This window comes from Vigna unguiculata, chromosome 4, assembly GCF_004118075.2.
Source record: "Vigna unguiculata cultivar IT97K-499-35 chromosome 4, ASM411807v1, whole genome shotgun sequence".
Classification (NCBI taxonomy): domain Eukaryota; kingdom Viridiplantae; phylum Streptophyta; class Magnoliopsida; order Fabales; family Fabaceae; genus Vigna; species Vigna unguiculata.
The window spans coordinates 35,571,022-35,591,198 of record NC_040282.1 but is presented as its reverse complement, the minus strand read 5'-3'; the positions used below and the strand labels follow the sequence as shown (position 1 = coordinate 35,591,198).

The 20,177-nt window shown below is 29.6% G+C and overlaps 2 protein-coding genes and 2 long non-coding RNA genes across 4 annotated transcripts; all 4 read right to left on the bottom strand.

The window, feature by feature from the left end:
* Nucleotides 1-1,267: 1,267 nt before the first annotated feature.
* LOC114181844 (receptor-like protein EIX1) lies at nucleotides 1,268-5,205 on the bottom strand. Its single transcript, XM_028068448.1, has one exon. It carries the CDS (start codon nucleotides 4,428-4,430, stop codon nucleotides 2,121-2,123), a length of 2,310 nt encoding a protein of 769 aa, XP_027924249.1. The 5' UTR covers nucleotides 4,431-5,205; the 3' UTR covers nucleotides 1,268-2,120.
* On the bottom strand, nucleotides 4,430-6,062 carry LOC114180835 (receptor-like protein 34). Its single transcript, XM_028067125.1, has 3 exons — nucleotides 6,048-6,062; nucleotides 5,491-5,626; nucleotides 4,430-5,232 (listed from the first exon to the last, which is right to left on the bottom strand). Exons 1-3 carry the CDS (start codon nucleotides 6,060-6,062, stop codon nucleotides 4,430-4,432), a joined length of 954 nt encoding a protein of 317 aa, XP_027922926.1.
* A 6,457-nt stretch (nucleotides 6,063-12,519) lies between these two features.
* Nucleotides 12,520-13,718, bottom strand: LOC114181847. Its single transcript, XR_003603955.1, has 4 exons — nucleotides 13,600-13,718; nucleotides 13,421-13,512; nucleotides 13,210-13,236; nucleotides 12,520-12,591 (listed from the first exon to the last, which is right to left on the bottom strand). It is a non-coding gene; the product is annotated as an uncharacterized LOC114181847 (long non-coding RNA).
* Nucleotides 13,719-15,305: 1,587 nt separating this feature from the next.
* Nucleotides 15,306-16,481, bottom strand: LOC114181848. The gene is made up of 3 exons (XR_003603956.1): nucleotides 16,025-16,481; nucleotides 15,768-15,959; nucleotides 15,306-15,662 (listed from the first exon to the last, which is right to left on the bottom strand). It is a non-coding gene; the product is annotated as an uncharacterized LOC114181848 (long non-coding RNA).
* Between the last annotated feature and the right edge of the window lie 3,696 nt (nucleotides 16,482-20,177).

The window sequence follows — 20,177 nt, the reverse complement described above, 5'->3', positions numbered from 1 at the left end:
CTCTTCAAACGCAAGAACATTTCTTGCAGAAATTTTTACACGTGGATTCAAAATAAGAATTCACATATGAGTAATTTAAAATGAAAATATATTATATACTTTTTTTAAATAGGACAATGATATTTAACTCACCTTTTTTACTTACTTTTGATTCACTATTTTAATTATCATTAAATATCACATCATGTCACTAAAAAAAATTAAAATAGATAATTTAAGAATGATGAAAATACTAAATTAAAAATAAGTTAAAAAAATAAATTAAAATATCATTTTTCTTTTGGACTGGACACTTTATCTCCTTTCTCAGGTCTTTCCCACGCATAATAGCATGCTTAGGGATGTCAAAAAAATCCGTACCCGCGGGTATCCGCGGATAAAACCCGCAACAGATAGGAAATGGATATTAAAAATGGATACCCGCTACCCGTGGGTATGGGTATTTTTGATACCCGCATGTTAACGGGGCGGGTACGGATATCATAGTATCCGTACCCGTGGATACCCATACCCGCTAAACTTTAATTCAGAAAAATTATTACCCCACAAATGAATCAAAACATTATGAGTCTTCATTATATTAGTAAAAACTTTAATTCAGAAAATTTATATATATATATATATATATATATATTAATAAAAACATTATGAGTCTTCATTCAATAATGGTGGTCAGATTCTTACCCCACAAATGAGTCAATTACTTCCATATACTGTGGAGGCATTGATGTGTCTCTAAGACTGGTTATGGACCAGTATGAAAGGTAATGAAATTAACATTTTTACTTAGATATTTTAATTAAGTGATTGTTAGAAATTTTTACTTAACTCTTTATGTTTTAAGGCTCTTCTAGATTAAAATTGGATAACATTAAACTTTGTACAATGTTGCAAGAGGTGGATATTGATGAAGTTAGTAATTTTTTTAATATTTTATTCAAAAGTAAACTACAATATAAATTGGTAGTGATTTTTTATTTGTTTGTTTTTTAATAATCAATCGGAGAAAGAGAACTTGTTGATCCAAACAATAATTATGGTTAAATAATTATTTTTTTAAATATTTTTGTAAATACCCGCGGGTACCCGTGGATACCCGCAGATATGAAAAAAATAGACGGGTATCCGCATAACGGATACCCGACGAATATAGGTACAGATACGGGACGAATATTTATTCAGCGGATAGGGTACGGGAGAACTACTACCCGTACCCCGGCCCGTTGACATCCCTAAGCATGCTCTTTGTCTTCTTTCTTTATTCTGATTTCTCCCTTTCTCCGTGATGTCCTTTTGTATGATTGGATTTCTTTATGGTACCTATCTTTGCATGTTTTAAATTCGATTTCCCATTTTTTTCATTTCGCTTTTTGGGTTTTTCGCTTTGGATTTGGATTGCAGGCTTGCATTGGAGGTTGCATTCGTTCAACACATTTTGCATCAGGAATTACAGATAAACTTTCTTTCCCTATTTCTTTCTCAGTTTTGCTAATCTCTGCTTTGTAGTGCTCTGTGAATTTCTGTCGATCGTTTGTACCAGTGGTGTAATATTTATTAATTTTCGATTTTCGATTTCTATTGTCATGCCATATGTGATTTTGAATTAGGGTTTTTGAATTTTTGCAACTCTAAATTAGGGATTTTGAATTTCAAATTTCGATTTTCTTGCATCTTTTGGCTTTTTGACGCCTTATATCTTTGCATGGTTATAGAGGTTTGTCGAATATCAATTTATTGTGTTTCCATTTTATGTTTTCAGTTATATGTTGTTTGTCTATTTTTATTTATTATTTATTTATAATTGTCCTTCAATTCCATTCGTGTGTTTTAAGTCATTTTTTTATGTATATCTAAATTTTCTTTTCATTCCTTTTCAAATATGTTGCAGTTGTTCTTCACAGTGGCTTTGTCCACGGTTCCTCTCACCCTTTAATGGAATACACATTTGGTTCTAACTAATGCAATGAAATTAAATTCATTTTTAAGTGAATATATAGAAAATATACGTAAAATTAATACAACCCGTTATTATACATTATATATAAAGTCTACATATATTATAACTGCTATTGAAAGGAAAAAAACAAGTAAATATGGAATGACTAAGATAATATTACCAACTAGCCTCTAATCCACCTCTTACATTTGGCGACTTTTATTATTATCATGCGACAGATATTGTCGATTAAGTTATTCAACAACCTAAAATATACTTGTTGCCAAGGACAACTGATCAGAATGGAGCCAAAGGTTCCACACAAGCCTGTAATGAATCCAAGTGTCATACTCACATAAAATGCACGATTGATAAGGAAATTCCCATCTTCGTCTGATTCAACATTTTGTTCATGTGGTGGTTCCTCTGCAACACACAACTTGTCAAGTGGTTTCCCACAAAGATTGGAATTATATTCATAACTTGAAGCGTCAAAACTTTGTAGCTGAGTGCCAATTGGGATTTGCCCTGATAAATTATTATGAGATAAATCCAACATGGTAAGCCGATCAATTTGGGTAAGGCTGGTGGGAATTGAACCGCATATTTGATTTCTTGACAAATCAAGAAATTTAAGTGAGGTTAGCCTTCCAATATTAGAGGGAATTTCTCCTGTCAAATTGTTTCTCGATAAATTTAATGAGATAAGCTCAAACAAATCCTCTATCTCCATTGGAATTTCTTCTGATAATTGGTTGCTTGAAAGATCAATACTTTTCAGAAGCAATAGCTCATTATTTAAGAATATATGATCTGCACCTTTCCATGTCAACAATGAATACAAATCATAGTAGTTCATGTACTGTCCAATCGATCTAAGGCTGACAAAATACCCCTGGTGTGTATAATCTATCAATGAAGTCTTTTGAGTCATTGAAGTAAAATTTTTGAAGCATTTGGGAATTCTTCCAGATAGATTGTTCAGTGAGAGATCCAAGAGCTGAATGCCCTGTAGATAACAAAGTTGAACTGGTAAACTTCCATAGAAGTTATTCTTTCTCAAGCTTAATATTTGCAAATCTTGATATATTTCCCCAATCCAAGAAGGGATAGTTCCTGATAATCTATTTTCTCCCAAGTCAAGCATTACTAACTTTATGCAATTCCTTAGGGAGAAATGGATCTCCTTGGTTAAGCTATTGTTTCTTAGTAATAATGCTTGAAGTTCAACAAGTGATCCCATTGAAGTAGGAATCATTCCTGAAAAATTGTTGTGACTCAAATCTAAATACGCCAATGATTTGAAATGGTTCCAACAATCTGGAATTTGTCCAGATAATTGGTTGTTTGAAAGGTCAAGTTGGCCTAAAGCTTCAACTGTCCCATTCGCACAAATAAATGAGGAAAAGTCTGAAAATTTATTTTGAGATAGATCAAGAAATGCTGATCCCCTAAGAAATGATGGAATAGGGCCTTCAAACTGATTTGAGGCGAGGACTACAAAATGAGGAGTAACATCCAAGGGAAAATTTGGAATTGTACCTTTGAGGTTATTGAATGAAATATTCATTTTTGTCATTCCTTGTATTGCAACCTTAGCCCAAAACCATTCCGGAACAAAATCTGATATTCCACAGTTAGAAATGTCAAGAATTTCAATGTCATTTTGTGTGTGGAACCATTTAGGAAAAGTTGGACCTAACTTGCAAGATCTCAACCCTATGTAACCCAATTGAAATGTTGGGGTCCAGTTTTGGCTAAATTCCAAAGCCAATGAGTTGTCTGATAGATCCAACAACTTCAACTTTGACATGTTTGCAAAATGAGAGTCACTCATCACACCTCCCAAAGAGTTCAAGTTTATTTTGAGAGTCTCCAGCTGAGTAGGAAATTGAATATCTTTGGGAATCTTTCCATTTAGCTTGTTTTCATCTAGAGATAAAGTTTTTAAAGAAGAGAATGTTGAGAAATCAGGTAGTGTACCCTTGATTTGATTCATTCTCAGTTCTAACTCTTGCAGCGAGGATCTAGCACATCCTGACAAGTTTTGGATTATCAGTGGAAGCTCTTCATTGAAACTGTTATTGGATAGGTGTAACAAACGCAAAGTACATGTGCTCCCCAATGATTTTGGAACACCACCTTCCAATGAGTTTGATTCAATTGATAAAGACTCCAACTGAGGTGGAAATTTGCTACTATCAGGTATCTTTCCACTCAACCGGTTCACAGAAATATCCAATATTTTCAAATTGGAGAATATTGAAAAGTCAGGTAAGGAGCCAGTTATTTGATTGTAACTTAGGTACAACTCTCGTAATGAGTGCCTCACACAACCACTAGATAAGTTATGAACAATTGATGAAAGATCTCTAGTCATATTGTTTCCGTATATGTTTAAATATTGTAAGGTGCACATATCCATGAAGGATTCTAACGCCTCACCCTTGAGTCTATTAGAGGAGAGATCGAGTCGTTCAAGAGAATGCATCATCAAACCAAAATGATTTGATGCAGGAGCCTCCAAGAGGTTATTACCATAAAGGTCAAGCTCAAAAGATTGTAACTGATATTTGACACCAATTGGAATATCATGGATGATGTAAACTTGTTCCAGGAGAGGTCAAAGACAGAAAGGGAAGTAGAAGAATTGAGCTTTGAAGGGCTCAATGAATGGATGAAATTATCAGAAAGGCTACAATCAGACAAGCTTAATTCTCTGAGTTTTGGTAAATTTCCAATGATTTGCAGCCAACTATGAGAATTATTAAGATTAGCCATCAAACTTAAGTCAAGATGGGTTAACGAGGTGAGATTAGACAACCAAAGACCTCCATCATGAAGTTTGAGCGCTCCACCATATCCAAGATAAAGCTTATGCAAGTTTGACAGTTTCCCAAGTTGAGAAGGTACATTTCCTTCTAAAGAGTTATCCTTAAGATCTAGATGTTGCAACTTGGAGAGATTTCCAAGTTGACAAGGGATCGAACCCTCCAGGAAATTCCCTTCAAGATTTAAGTAATTCAAATGTGAAAGAAGACCAAACTGGTTTGGAATCCTTCCACCAAAACCAGAATTTGGCAAATCAAGGTATCTCAAATTTCTTAGAGAACCAATGAAATATGGTACTTGAATACCTTGAAATCGATTCCAACTGAGGTTTAAAACCTCTAAGTGTTGCAACTCTAGCAGTGACTTGCTGATGATGCCACCGAGAAAAAACTCATCCATAGCAAACCAATCACCGTGAAGATCAACTATTAGTATGTGGTGAGTTAAATTGCTACAGGTAATGCCTGTCAAAAATAATTTAAATAATTTAACTAATTTAATTGTAAGTCAAAGTTTCATATTAAATAAAAATAATAAAATTAAATACCAAATAAGAAAAAGATTCGTAAAATTCATTATTTAAAATTTTAGATTAAAAATAGTGACATGTGAAATAAAACTAAATGTCTCATATATATATATATATATATATATATATATATATATATTTTTTTTTTTTTTTCCTAATAACCCCTCAAATAAAAATATAAATCCATCAATACCTTTCCATTGGCAACAATCAGGAGTGGTCCAAGATGAGAGCATGCCATATTTATCAACGAAGGCAGTCTTTAAGTGGAGAAGTGCCTGCCTCTCCCTCTGCATGCACCTCACCCCTTTTGCACAAACCTGGTCATCCTGTGATGCCAAACACACAAAAGTTATGATTAGAATGAATTTGGTATAAATTGACATCATTTTTTGAACTGTGGAATTCCCAAACGCATAAGCTCATACTGTGAAGAGTAACAATGCCAATGGCCTTATATATAACATACTCTAAGTACTAGAAACTTCTTCAACAATAAAGACTAGAACTTCTTTCTAGAATAAGAACTATAACAGAGGAGAAAAAAAACAGAAGACTTAGAAATTTCTCGTCAAAAAATAAGAAAAGGAAATAAAGAAGACTTGGGAACATAAGCAGTCAACTTTTTCTCCATGATGTATCAAATTCCCATTTTTTGTAAATTACATTTCCATTCCATTATTTGATGATAAAATGTTTAAATGATTTGAATAAGTTATTTGATGTTCAAATAATATTTTTTTTCCATACCTTACAAAAAGGCATTTAGTGTTAAAAACGTGTAATGCATCGTTTTAGAATTAATTTGGTTATTTTATAAAAAAAAACAAATTATTTTAATAGTTTCATCCCACTGCCAAAATTTTTTATCTTTCATCACATCATTCATAATAATAATAATAATATTTTTTTTAATTTTTTTTAATTTAAATTAGAGTTTAGTAAGTATTAATAATTATGGATATGGATATTATGGTATTTGTATCCTATCTGTCTTGGTAGTATACAGGTATAGAAAATATTATATGAGTATTTATCTATAATATTATTTTTCACATATATTTATATTTGTATGTATAAATCTTTTTTACATCTATTTTGAATTGAGTACTTAACCATGTGGGACTTATATTTATATTTTTCTTTAGCTTTTTTTATACATTAATCATTATAAGGCAACACTTAGATGAAATCTTACATATAAAAAATATTAAATTAATAATTAAAATTTAGATGAAGATATTTTATTTTTATGATAATGATATTAAATTATTATATTATATTATATGTTATATAATTGTAATGATAAAATTAAATTTATGATAATGAGTTAAAAAATAAATATAATAATATAAAAAACCATTAAAATAATATTTTATATGATAAGGAAATAATAAACAAAAGAAAACATAACATCACACACAAAAAAAAATATGTATAATATATATATATATATATATATATATATATATATATATATATATATATATATATATATATTATCTTCGAGATCAAAAAAATTTTAAATATTAAATTAGTTGAACTTTTGATGATTAATGAAATTGTTTAAATACAAAATACTTTACAAATAAAATAAAATTAAAGATAAAAGAAAATAAAGATAATTTTTTAATTACTTAGTAAATATTAAATATTTGAAATTGAGAAAATCAAATATTTTTATATGAAAAAATTTAACAATAAATAAAATTTAAAATAAATAAAATGTGATATTTAAATAATATTAATAATTAAAAAATAGATACATATGTTTAAATATTTTAATAATTATAACATACTCCAGAAACTTCTTTCAAGCATAAGGACTAAAAGAGAGGAAGAGGATCAGAAGATTTAGAAATTTCTAGTCAGAAAATAAGAAGAGAAAATAAAGAAGACTTGGAAAGATAAAGAAGACTTGGAAAGATAAACGTTAACCTTTTTTCCATGATGTATGAAATTCCCATTTTTTATAAATTACATTTCCATTCTGTTATTTGATGATAAAATGCTTAAATAATATGAAAAAGTTATTTGAGGTTCAAAACATCTCTATGAGTAGGCTTGTCAGCGTTGCATTTATGTTCCAACAACTACTATGCATGTTAATCTATTATTACTCGATCAAACTTCTTAAATAGTCCAAAGAGTCATTTAAGTTCGCATATTGTCTAACTGTCTAATTTTATATTTAAAAAAAAATCTTGAATATATATATATATATATATATATATATTATTTTTTTAATTTTTAAAAATTTTCAACATCCAAATTTTTTAAAATGTAATTATATGATTTTAAAATTTTATAAATTCCTGTTTCAATTAAATTTATATCAAATTTTTTAGATGGACTTAAAAAATATTTAGTAAAAGATTATAAATTTTGTAGACACATATATGTATATATGTCTATGTATCTTACGAAAACATGATAATATTATTTCTACAATTCAAACAAATTTATCTTTTTATATATTTTATTATTTGTTGCAAATATGTTCAAATAATTTTTACAAAAATATTTTATAAAATATAAATTTAAATAGAAAAAAATGTTTTAAGTTATAACTAAAATAACATTGTATTAAAAAAAAATAACAGTATGTGTAGAACTATACATTTTAAATAAAATTAATCTTTTTAAACGTAATTTTAATTTCATAAATATAAATAAACAATTGTTCACTTATTAATTTTTCTTTTGTTAATAACTTTAATCACTGAAAAAAATTAATAAGTATTAATAAGTAACATACTAGTCTGAGTAAATAAAATATTTATATTTATTATTAATATGTATCTGTTAAACATATCGACCTAGTATTATTTGAGGTCTATATGAAGGGTGCCAATATTTTTTTTTTTAAATTAAATTGTTTCATCGTAACTGGCATGACATATTTTTTCGATCGAACAAAAAATGTATGTGAAATCTTTTATACCTTGGAATACTATAAATATTCATAAATATTTTTACATTTTATCTTTTGTATAAATTTAAATAAAAATAATAATATTTAAGTACAATTCAAATCAATTTATTTAATAAAATGTTGAAGCAAATAAATTTGATTTTTCTATAAAATAAATTTAAATAAATTGTATCAAAATATAAATTTGAAAAAAATTAACTTTTTACAAATAACTTTAATTTTATAAATCTAAATAAAATAATAAAAATATAAAAAATTAAATTTTAAATCATTTTTCTATGATTAATACTTTTTCATTAATAATCTGTTTTGATCACTTGAATTTTAAAAAAGAAATAGTTAACGCACTAATATTATGATATTTATACATATTCCATTAATAATTATTCGTGGATAATTATTAAAGATATTTGGTTATTAAAGCTAAGCATGACATGATTATGATCATTGTTAAAAAATTTAATAACCAAATTATTTTTCACGTCGCTCTTAAAACAATGAATGAAGCTTGACAATCTTTCCAAAAACTTGAGTCATTTTTCTTCTTCTTACAAAATGTTATCCTAATTTTCTTCACTAACACACTTTTTTTCATTTGTGTTGACCTTCACTACAACGTATTAAGGTGATTGTATTTTCTTTACTTGATCAAACATATATTTCAAAATGACAAATGCAATGCAAATTGTTTTTAACTTTTTGAATAGACTCAATAACAAATTCTTAGTCAATATTTGAAGAATGTAGAGGTATGATTTCTACAAAAGTTGTTGTACTAGTAGACATAACTCTTTTAAAGAAACTGTTGCCTTCTTGCAATGAATAGGAGTTTCTAAATCAAGGATAACTTCTAAACCTTCAAAATAAGAAGAACAAAAAAACTACAAAAAAAAAAAAAGCATATGTAGAGGCAAAAATACTTTAGATTCATGCATTAAATCTTTACTTCTCTTCTACCTTTGCACTTTTACTTTTATAATTTTTATAATATATATATATATATATATATATATATATATAAATTCACAATAATAACTATTTATTAAAAACTAGAGGTGATAACAATTTAATGAAAACGAAATTGTAATTTCTGGTTTTTTAAGGACTATGACAGTCCCGTAAGATTTACTTTGAACAATAATATTTTAACTCATTTTTTTATCTACTTTTAACTCTTCACTTCAATCATCATTAGATCATCACATCACATCATTAAAAATATTAAAAAGAATGATTTAATGATAATTAAAATAATAGGTTAAAAATATATAAAAAAAGTGGATTAAAATATTATTTTCCATTTACTTTGGATGAAAAATCAAATAATAGAAATATTCCATTTTGAATATTCTATCTCATTTATTTACTATCAAAATAAAGTATATAAATCAAATAACTAGGATTAATAACTGAAAAAAATAAAGAGCGAGTCAGTATTAAAAAGAAATAAGAATAAAACAAGAAGAAATATGAAATAAAAAAATCACCTCATAGGGGGTAATCTATTTAAAAGTCCAATTACTATATTTAGTTACTCTTTTTTTTCCTATATTCTCTCTTTTATCTCTATACAATTTTTCATTTTTTTTGAAGATTTATGAAAATTTCATGAATTGTCTGACTATATAAAATTGCATTCTATGATTCTATATAAACAACAAGAAATAAAAAAATGAAGTATGAATATAACAAGAGAGCGGGGAGTTTTTTAAATCTATATACAAATAATCTACACCCCCTTTTTGATTTCATTAATTGAATTTCGTTTGTTGATTCGAGCTAAGTTCTATAAAAACACCTGCCTTTTTTGAAATATGCTGAACAGTTCCTGTAGGTTAAGCGCCCCTTGTCAAGAAAATGAAAGAATAACAGGAATATTGAAATAGGTTTAATTCTTTATAGGAGTAATAAAAACAAATTGCTCAGTTAGATTTGACATATTCAAACACCTTACACTGTGTCGGTTTACTCTGTGCCCATGGATTTGATTCATCTTTAATTCAATTAGTAAATTGCATATAATATTTGAATGCATCACTCTCTGCCTTGATTAAAAATTTAAAATAATTTAATTACTTTGACTTGAATAATGGAATTGATTAGATAGATTATTCCAAACTGATAACCACATTTATTTTCTCTCACTGAAATATACATAATCACTACTAAAAATTATTATATTATATAAAAAAGTTTCTTGTAAATTTATTAAAAAAAATTATAAAAATATTTTTTCTGTTATTTTTTTAAAAATCATAATTGACAGATAATTTTTTTGTGAATAATTATTTTCTATAAAATTATAAAATTTGTAAGTATTTTTTACAAAATTTGTTGTGAAAAATATTTTATACAAAAAATATTTTAAAAAAAATTAACAACAATTTCTTACAAATTTCTTTTCTTAACAAAATTCATAAATATTTTTCACGAAATAAATTTCAAAACAAAATTGGTAAAAAATATAAAACTTTTTTAGTAGTGAATGTTACATATTTAGTATTTAATTTTAATAATTAGTTTTTCTTTTTAAACAAACTTTTTAATGTGAATTGTAAATTTACTTTACTCGACGGTTACCTTAAAAAAACATATTTTATAAATTAATGATTATATATTAATTTAATATAATTACTCGAATAATTGATTTTTGATTTAATTTAGTGGGAGAGTTTTTTCTCCCAGAACAATTTTACGCGTATCTCAATTCAAACTCTTTTTAAATATTTTTTCATTTATAATTTTATTTTATATTTTTATTTTTTTAGTAAAACTTGTTTGATTTTATCAATTTTCATCTCAGTCTTATTATTATTATTTTATTATGATTATTATTACGATGATGATTATTATAATTATTATTTATATTTGATTATTTTTCTAACATTTTATATTGTTATATTAAATTTACAGTTTCGTACATGAAAAATGACTATTATTAGTATTTTATGTGTTAGTTATAAACATGTCAAACCTTACAAAATTTAAATTTGTGGCCTTTATGATATGAGAGATTAGATGCTAAAATACACTTAGATGCAATGCGTCTTGATGATGTCATCAATGAAAGAAATAAATCATCTTAACAACTAATTAACCATATCTTGACAATGGATTTCACGAATACTCTAAATTTACTTCATTTCTACTTGTGGTTGAAACAAATGAGTTTTTGATAAAAAATCATGAGAGTCGCCCAAGTGATTCTGCTCATTCCATAAGTGAATGCAGCAATATCTTTGATTTATATTTTCATGGTCATGGTCATGGCCTTGGTTGTGGTTATGGTCGTGCTAGGGATCATGGTTGTGGACATGGTCATAAAGTAAATTTCAAAGATTTTATAATCAGAAGTGGAACAATAATATTAAAAAGGGAAAAGAAAAAGGTGAAAATAATGGAAAGAAAGATGAAAATTGAAGTTATCATTAAAGGCCATTTGAGTTGTATTTGTTGTATACTAAAACATCTTAAACAATAAGGAAAAGAACATAAAAACACATTTTGCTTATGAAAATGATGATTTTGATTATGGCCTTATGGATTTCTCTTAATATTGTTGTTTTCTTTGCTAAACCAAATGGAAACATTGATCACCTTATTAGTGATGAAAGTGTTAAGAAATAAGTTTTTTATTTTTATAAAATGTTAGAAGAAGTCTTTACGTGATGAAGTATTTAATTTATTTTTATTACAATTTAAGGTAAATTTTCTATGGTATTTTTACTATATTGATTTAAAATACGCATGTATAATGTTGGTACTATGTATAGGTATAAAAATCGATTTTTCTTTTGTATTACAAAATATATATGTGAACTGAGCGTATGATAGACATGTCAAAGTGAGCCAACCCGGCTCACACGGGTTGGCTCACCACGGGCCGGGTCAGAAAACGAGTGAGCCCAACCCGGCTCACTTTAAGGTGAGCCAGATTTTTTACAACCCGGCTCAACCCACCACGGGTTGGTGGGTTAAGTGGGTTGGCTCACCAACCCGCATACAAAATTAAATTTTTTATTTTTTTTAAATTTTTAAATAATTTTTGAAGTAATGTATGAGATGATAATTACAATAAAATCAAGTACCAATGTGTCTCCATCATGCTCACTACAAGGCTCATACTAGGAAATTTCTATCATTGTATTCAACAAAACATAAATGAAAATAGTATACATCTTTATCATGGTAATTCAAAAAATTTGGTTCATGTTTGAATCTTGTCATCCTCCAATTGCTTTATCTATCTCCCTTTGCCACTCTTCTAACATGTGCAGTTCTCAAAATCTTGTCCTACATGAACTGCAAATAACAAAACCTTCCCCTTGCAAAAAACATAATTTGGCAGCTGCTAAATGACTGCATAAAGCATGATAAAACAAGAACAATTTAGAAACTAATAAAAAGCACATATTCATGAGTTATGTACATCAATGGTGATGAATAAAAAGATTTAAAGTAAAAGGTTTAGAAACTAATTCATATCATACTTAAAAAGATAAAACTACTGATTGGTTAAATACTAGTTTTAAAATAAGCACAACAAATGCTTTGGATTTGATTGGGCACCAATACACCAAGCTAGAGTATATAAACAGTGAAATTGGGTAGAGTTGCACTGGACTTAAATCTAGAGATGATATAAACAGTGAAATGATCAAGGTAAAATTATAAAATACATTAAGCTTAAATCGTAAAAGTACCCAAGCTAAATACCTCTCTAGACATTACTATTTGGAAGATTCTTACAACAATAACCACTCCCAATTTTCTTCTCAAACTCGTAAATCATGCAACAAGATAAAATAGACTAAAAGAAAAGAAAATTAGCAACAACACACTCTGAAGCTTCTTGTCCATCTACATGTGCATCCCCCAAACAAAAGACCATTGTAGATCAATTCGCAGCGAGTGATTGAGAAAATTGAAACGAAGAAAGTAAATAAAATTGAAGTGAAGAATGGTAGAAGCACTCACTTCTTCAAATCTGGTGGTTGCCCTGATCTGCTCATGGTGATGAGATGAAAAATGACAGTAGCAAAGAAAATTTGGTGAATAGAAGTGATCATGGACACAGTACAACTTATTAAGGTATATTCCATGAATGTTTCTGTTTTCCAAAATCATGTATGGGTAATAGCAGAGACAGAGACAATATGCATAAGACTATAAGTTTTTGTTTCCTTACCTAGAATTACTACACATGAGGTGCATTGGAGTCATGGATTGAAAAGTCTAGAACAACTTCCTCTTCCTTTTGATCATCTTCATTATCTTCATCTTCAAAATCAAGAAGAAACTATTAGGAAATAATATAATTTAGAATTAGAGGTATGATATAAAGAAAAGTGTGAAAAAATACATTACCAATATTTTCAAATCCATGTAACCAATTTTGAGTTAAAATCAGTGCTTGAACATTGTCAGGAAGAAGATTAGATCGATACTTGTTAAGCACGTGACCACCAATGCTAAATGTAGACTCACTAGCAACAGTTGTTATTGGAATACTTAACACCTCACATGCTAGTCTACATAGATTTGGATAACGTTCTTGACGATCCTTCCAATAGCTCAAAACATCTAACTTTGGAAAATACTTTGGCTCAAGTGGTGTTTCAGTTAGATACAGATCCAACTCCGACTTGCCAGCTACATTCACATTTTGGCTTACATAATTGATATATTCCTATAAAAATATAATCCAAAGATAAAAATTGGTTAATAAAGATTACATAATAATAAACAACAAAGACATAATGATGACATACTTACATTATATGGATCAATCTCTTTGTCTTCTTCCATGTTCAAATGTTCTTCTGTTGAACATGTGAACTGAGAACTTGATGCATTAGATGAAATTGACTTCACACTCACTTATTCTTCAAAAAGTTTGTACATGAATAAGCTTTTCATCACAAGTAGAAGAATCAAGCTTGGAGTAATAGAACCGGAGTGCTTCAAGTTTCATTCGTGAGTCAAGAATCATAGCAATTGAAAGAATGGTACTATATTCACCCCAATACTTGTCAAATTTATCCATCATCCTTTTTGCCATGTCTTTCATTAAGGGGTCATCGCTTTTAAGAGTATCCCTTAACAACCACTCAATTTTCCAAACTTGCATAAAATATTCATTAGAGGTTGGATAAGATGTGCCTGAAATCAAATTGGTTATCTTATAAAATGGCCTTAAAAATTCACACATCCTCTCAGCTCTTTTCCACTCTTCAGTTGTTGGGCAATGTTTAAAATTTCTATCACGTAAGGTGAAACTTGAAAAAGCGCGACGATACTTAAGACCACTTTCAAGCATCATAAAAGTCGAATTCCATCTAGTAGGTACATCTAACCTTAAACCCACTTTAGTATCAATGCCCCTCACTTGAACAACACATTCAGTAAATGCCATTTTCCTTGCCTCTGACCCTTTAACATATTTAATGCTTTCTCTAATTTTCTGCAAAGCAACTTCAGCCACTTTTAAACCCTCTTGAACTATAAGATTCAAGATATGAGCACAACACCTCACATGAAAAAATTCACCAACACATAATAAGCTATTTTGTAAGCTTAATTGTTCACCCAAAATATGTTGCGTACGGTCATTGGCAGTAGCATTGTCTAAAGTTATAGAAAATATTTTCCTATCAATTCCCCAATCAGTCAAACATTCAAACACTTTATTTGCTAGATCATGACCTGTGTGTGGAGGTTCCATTTTACAAAAAGCAAGAATCTTACTATTCAATTTCCAATTGTTATCAACAAAATGGGCTGTTAAACAAATATATCCCTCTTGAGTACAAGCAGTCCAACAATCTGATGTCAAACAAATTCGGTTATGACAATGATGCATTTCATGTTTTAATTTCTCCTTCATTTGAACATGAAATTTCCACAAATCAGAAACAGTTGTATTCCTACTCACATGCTTTACATCAGGATTCAAATATGAAAGCAATTCTCTTATCCATTTGTATTCAACAAACTTAAATGGCAAACCATGTTTGACAATAGCCATTGTCATAATCTCTATAACATGCTTGTGATCAAGTTCCCCACTCCTTAACTTTCCCATATTATCAATTATCATTCCCCCTACATCTTTATATTTTGGGCTAACATTGCATTTTTTTAAATGACGCAACAGTGTTGAAGTGCCTATTTTAGTACCACCAATAACATATTCTTGCCCACATGCATTACATTTGGCCTTCTCTTTACCATCTTTTACTCCAACTTTAGAAAAATATTTCCAAACTTCAGAGGTAGTTGTCTTAGCTTTCTTAGTTTCTTTTTGAACTTCACTGTCTTCATTGTTTACAGAAGGTGGTTCTTGTGGGTCATTAGCAATTTGATTATGTATATTATCATCAACATTAACATTCACATTCACACTTCGATTAATAGTTTCAGATTCCATGCTGCACATTAATTTATGAAAAAAATAGTGTGAAAAACTTACTAAAAACAGCCATCGAACACATGAACAAATCTAACCAAAAACATGAGATGAGTGAACAACTAACCTATTTGCAGCAGACAATGATTGCAGCAGGCAGGGGATGATTGTAGAGGAGGAAAACACCAAAAAAGCACCTCGTCGTCGCAGACCAGTGCACAACACTAACAAATGGCCACCAACGTCGACTCTAGCATCGTCGTAGACCACTCAGACCACCAATGAGCACGCACAGACTAGACGACAGTCAAACAAACGTCTGAAGATAGCATGAGAATAAGAACCCCATAGATGAGCGACAAGCGACAAGAGATAGAAATGCACCTTAGGGTTGGAAACTCAGAATCTGCAGAGGACGTGTGAATACAGGTGCAGATCGCTCAAACCTATGGGGTGTGAATACACCGTTTTGCCGCAGACGACGAACGACCACCACGTCGTAGACACACGATGAACGACCACCACGCCGTAGACACACGACGAACGACCACCACGCCGTAGACACACGACGAACGACCACCACGCCTCAGACCAGACGACCACCACCAAATGGAGGCACCACCATTACCGTGATCGTGATTCAGAGGGAAGGGAAAGGAGCTCAGTGATTTTGATTCGTCTGTCGTGGATGTGTATCGAAGAAGAGGATTGCAATTAGGGATTTTGAATTCCAATTCAATTTAGGGATTCCAGTTCTGTAACCTAATATTAAAATAATTAATTTTATTAAGTTAAGTGGGTTGGTGGGTCAGCTCACTCAAACCCGGCTCGAACCCGCATAGCCCGTGGGTTAAGTGAGCTCAACCCCGTTTTGACCCATAACCACAAAATTTTTTGTTTTTTCAACCCGACCCGGCTCGAACCCGTGGTGAGCCGGGTTGGCTCATGGGGTTCGAGCTCACTTTGACATCTCTAGTGTATGATGAACATTTATTATTATATAGATCTTATATAGTAATTATTATAGAAGTGTGAATGAAGATATTCAACCAATATGATACATTGTACATGTAATACATATGAATATCTTTTAAGTTAATGATATATTAAAATATACATATTATATGTAAGAATGTGAAATAGGGGTTTTGATATGGATTTGTGATTTTTATTTTGTTATACTATACATATATAAAGGTTCAAATATTTTCGGAGATGATATTTTATACTTTGTTTTATTTAATATGATTTGCAAAGTTGATTAATTTTGGGTGGTACATACAACAAGTTGAGGTTATTAAGTACATTAAATTTAATTATATATATGATCATTTGGAATGCAATAGTGTTGTATAGACTAATACATATATTTAGGGCTGGTCAAAATGAACCACACTATACTGCAGTGTTAAAAACTGCACTGAACTTAAGAATAGTTCGCCTGAACTGAACTGAACAATAATTCAGATGAATTGCATTTAATTGTTTTTTATTTTAAAAAACTGAACTTAATTGAATTACAATATTTTTAAACTAAATTTCATTATTTTTAACTGAACTGCAATATTTTTGAACTGAACTAGTTGTGTATTGTTTTTTAATTGTTTAACTAAATTATTCATTTACAAGGAGATAAATGATCAATTCCATAAATATATTGTGTCAGAGTTTCTAGAATTTTCTCACAATGTTCAAATAATATTTATTTTACCTAGACCTATAATATTATATTTTGTTTATATGTAATACATGTTGCACATTAAATAATTTGTTTTAACAACTTTAGTTTGATTTAATGTTATATTTTATTTATATGTAATAAATGTTTCATATTAAGTAATTTATAAGATTAAGACTTGTTCACTTAACTATTTTTTTCTAAACAAACTTAATTTAATTATTATCTATTATTTATTTTTATTGGTGAATACTCAAAAAAAGTTACATGAAAACGTCTCAAGAATCTCTTAACTCGTTTTTTCTCTATTTTTTTATTTTTTTTCTAATGATTTAGAACAGTTTTCGTAAGTTTATATATATATTTAGAAACATCATTTTCGGAAAAATATCAGAAACCAAATTCCGATAATTATGAACTACTTTATATATATATATATATATATATATATATATATATATATATATATATATATATATATATATATATATATATTATAAAAATAAATAAATAAAAGTATTTAATTTCTGATTCACGAAACTTTTGTTTTCACATAAATCTTGTAAATAATAAACATACAAATCAACATATGATTCATAGTAAACTTGAATCTTTAGTTTTTCTGCTATCTCAAAAGCTCAAGTAATCACACGTCACACTTGTTTGGCATGATCGGTTGGGGCATCTGGATCTATTCTGATGCTAAAAATAGTTGAAAAAAATCATATGGACACCTACTTAAGAATCAAAAACTTCTCCAGTCTAATGATTTCTCACGTATTGCATGTTCACAAAGGAAAGTTGACAATGAGACCATCAACAGAAAAATTAGAAATGAGTCAATCTCCTTTTTAGACAAAAAGATACAGTGTGATATTTGTGGTCTAATACACTCATCATGTTGATCATTTAGATATTTCATAGTTTTAATTGATGCATCAACTAGATGGTCACATATTTTTTTATTATCAACTCGTAACCAAGCATTTACAAAATTATTAGCACAATTAATCAAGTTAAAAACTCACTACCCTGATTATCTGATTAAGAAAATTCGTCTTGATAATGCTGGTGAATTTAAATCTCATGTTTTTCATGAGTATTGTACATCAATTGGAATTGAAGTTGAACATCTAGTAGCATATTTTGTTTGCACAGGTAACCTTAGTGCATGTGATCATGTAAGATTGATGAAGACTTAATGAAGAATTGAAGTGATTGGTAGTTGATCAAACTTGGGGTTTATTGAATTTGAAATTGACATGAAGATCACAAAGTGTGAAGATTGGACTCAATTCGTAGACTTTATGATATAGTGTAAATGTCTTTTGTCTGTCTTTTCAATTTGTTAAAAAGGATTTTAATAGGTTAAAAGGCTTGTTGCGTATAATTATAATATGAATGTATTCAATCAATTAAATTGTTATGCAATCTACTTATTTCACTTAAGTCAAGTGAAATCAATAAATTGTACAGACAAATCAACCTATTGAATTCACTTATGTGTAGACTATATAAGCTCGTTTTTCAGAGAGTGGGAAGAGCTCTGTGATTTTTGAGCGTGAAAATAATGAATCCAATTTGGAAAATTCTCTATCTCTGGATTACACAATGTGTAGCTCGTGATTGAAGATCTTTGAATGTTGGAGAAATTTTTGCTTGGTTTTGAAGCATTGAAGTACGTTTTAATGAAAAACGGCAAGTGCACCGATCGCATGTAGCAAGTAATAAATATATTGTTCTCTCCATAGGGACTTGTGCAACACATGACAAATCTCACAATTCACAACTCAAATAGACAACAAAACTAAAAAACACAAAGAAACGCTTTTTGGTATTTTATCAAACAGTTGATGTGCAACAGAAATTTAACATAGATTATATACAATTGTCAAGACTAGATTTCATTCACTTTATTCTCATGCATTCACAAACATCTCAATTTCAATTTCACGCCAAAATCAACTAATAAGAATACTCAAATCCTATTCCTAGTGACTTTGAGTCTATGATAACTCATCAAGTTCCAATTCCTTGAATCCTCAATAAGTGAAATCATGCATTAAGTTCAAGAGTCTTAAGATTAGTAATGAATCATGTGTTATCCCTAGATACAAGCTCCATTAGGCATTCAATTTAAGTTCTAGGTTTAAAAGACATTTTCCAACATCTCAAGAACCACAAATCATGCATGGGTGGCTAAACCAAAACCAGCATTAAGCATGAAAATCAAATACTAACATAGAAATGGAAAAGCATATGGATTAACATCACTAAATGCACAAAATTCAATTTATTACATATAATCTCAACACATAGGTTTGCTCTCCATGGTGGGAACCTAGGGTTTATAAATTGAAAAGATAGGGAAGAAATGGAAACCAAAGAGAAGATACAAGCCCTCTCCCAAGGTTCTTAGCAGCCACTCCATGCTCCAATTGCGCCTCCCATTTGTGTCTCCATCTCCCAACCACAATCCATCTTCCTCTCCAACCCCAAAAGGGGGAAAACCACCATGAATGGAGGAGAAGACCCAAGGAGGAGTGGGAGAGCTTCCCAACACCCCTAGGAACTTTCAATAGGCTCTCCAAGCACCCAAAAGTGTTTTTCTATTGTGCAAAATAAGGAATCGTCCAAACCCTCGCGAGAAACAAGATTAAAAACCCATTTTTTTGACATGTCAACGACGCCACCGCTCAACCTTGTCTTCGCAGCTCTCAGCGCCAAGTTTTACGAATTGAATGACACTCAGTCCCACCTTCCACCGCTCAGCTTTGTGGCACTGAGCCCCAATTCGCCACCGCTCAGCCTTGTGGTGCTTAGCTCCACTTTTCCACCGCTCAACCTTGGGCAGTTTGG

Bases quoted from the DNA above. Each gene is read 5' to 3' on its own strand.
- LOC114180835 (XM_028067125.1), bottom strand. The intron at 5,233-5,490 runs GTATTGATGGAT...TATTTTTGACAG, and splicing joins TGATTGTTGCCAATGGAAAG to GCATTACCTGTAGCAATTTA.
- LOC114181844 (XM_028068448.1), bottom strand. From the start codon at position 4,430: ATGATGCATTCTCTTGAACGACTCGATCTCTCCTCTAATAGACTCAAG.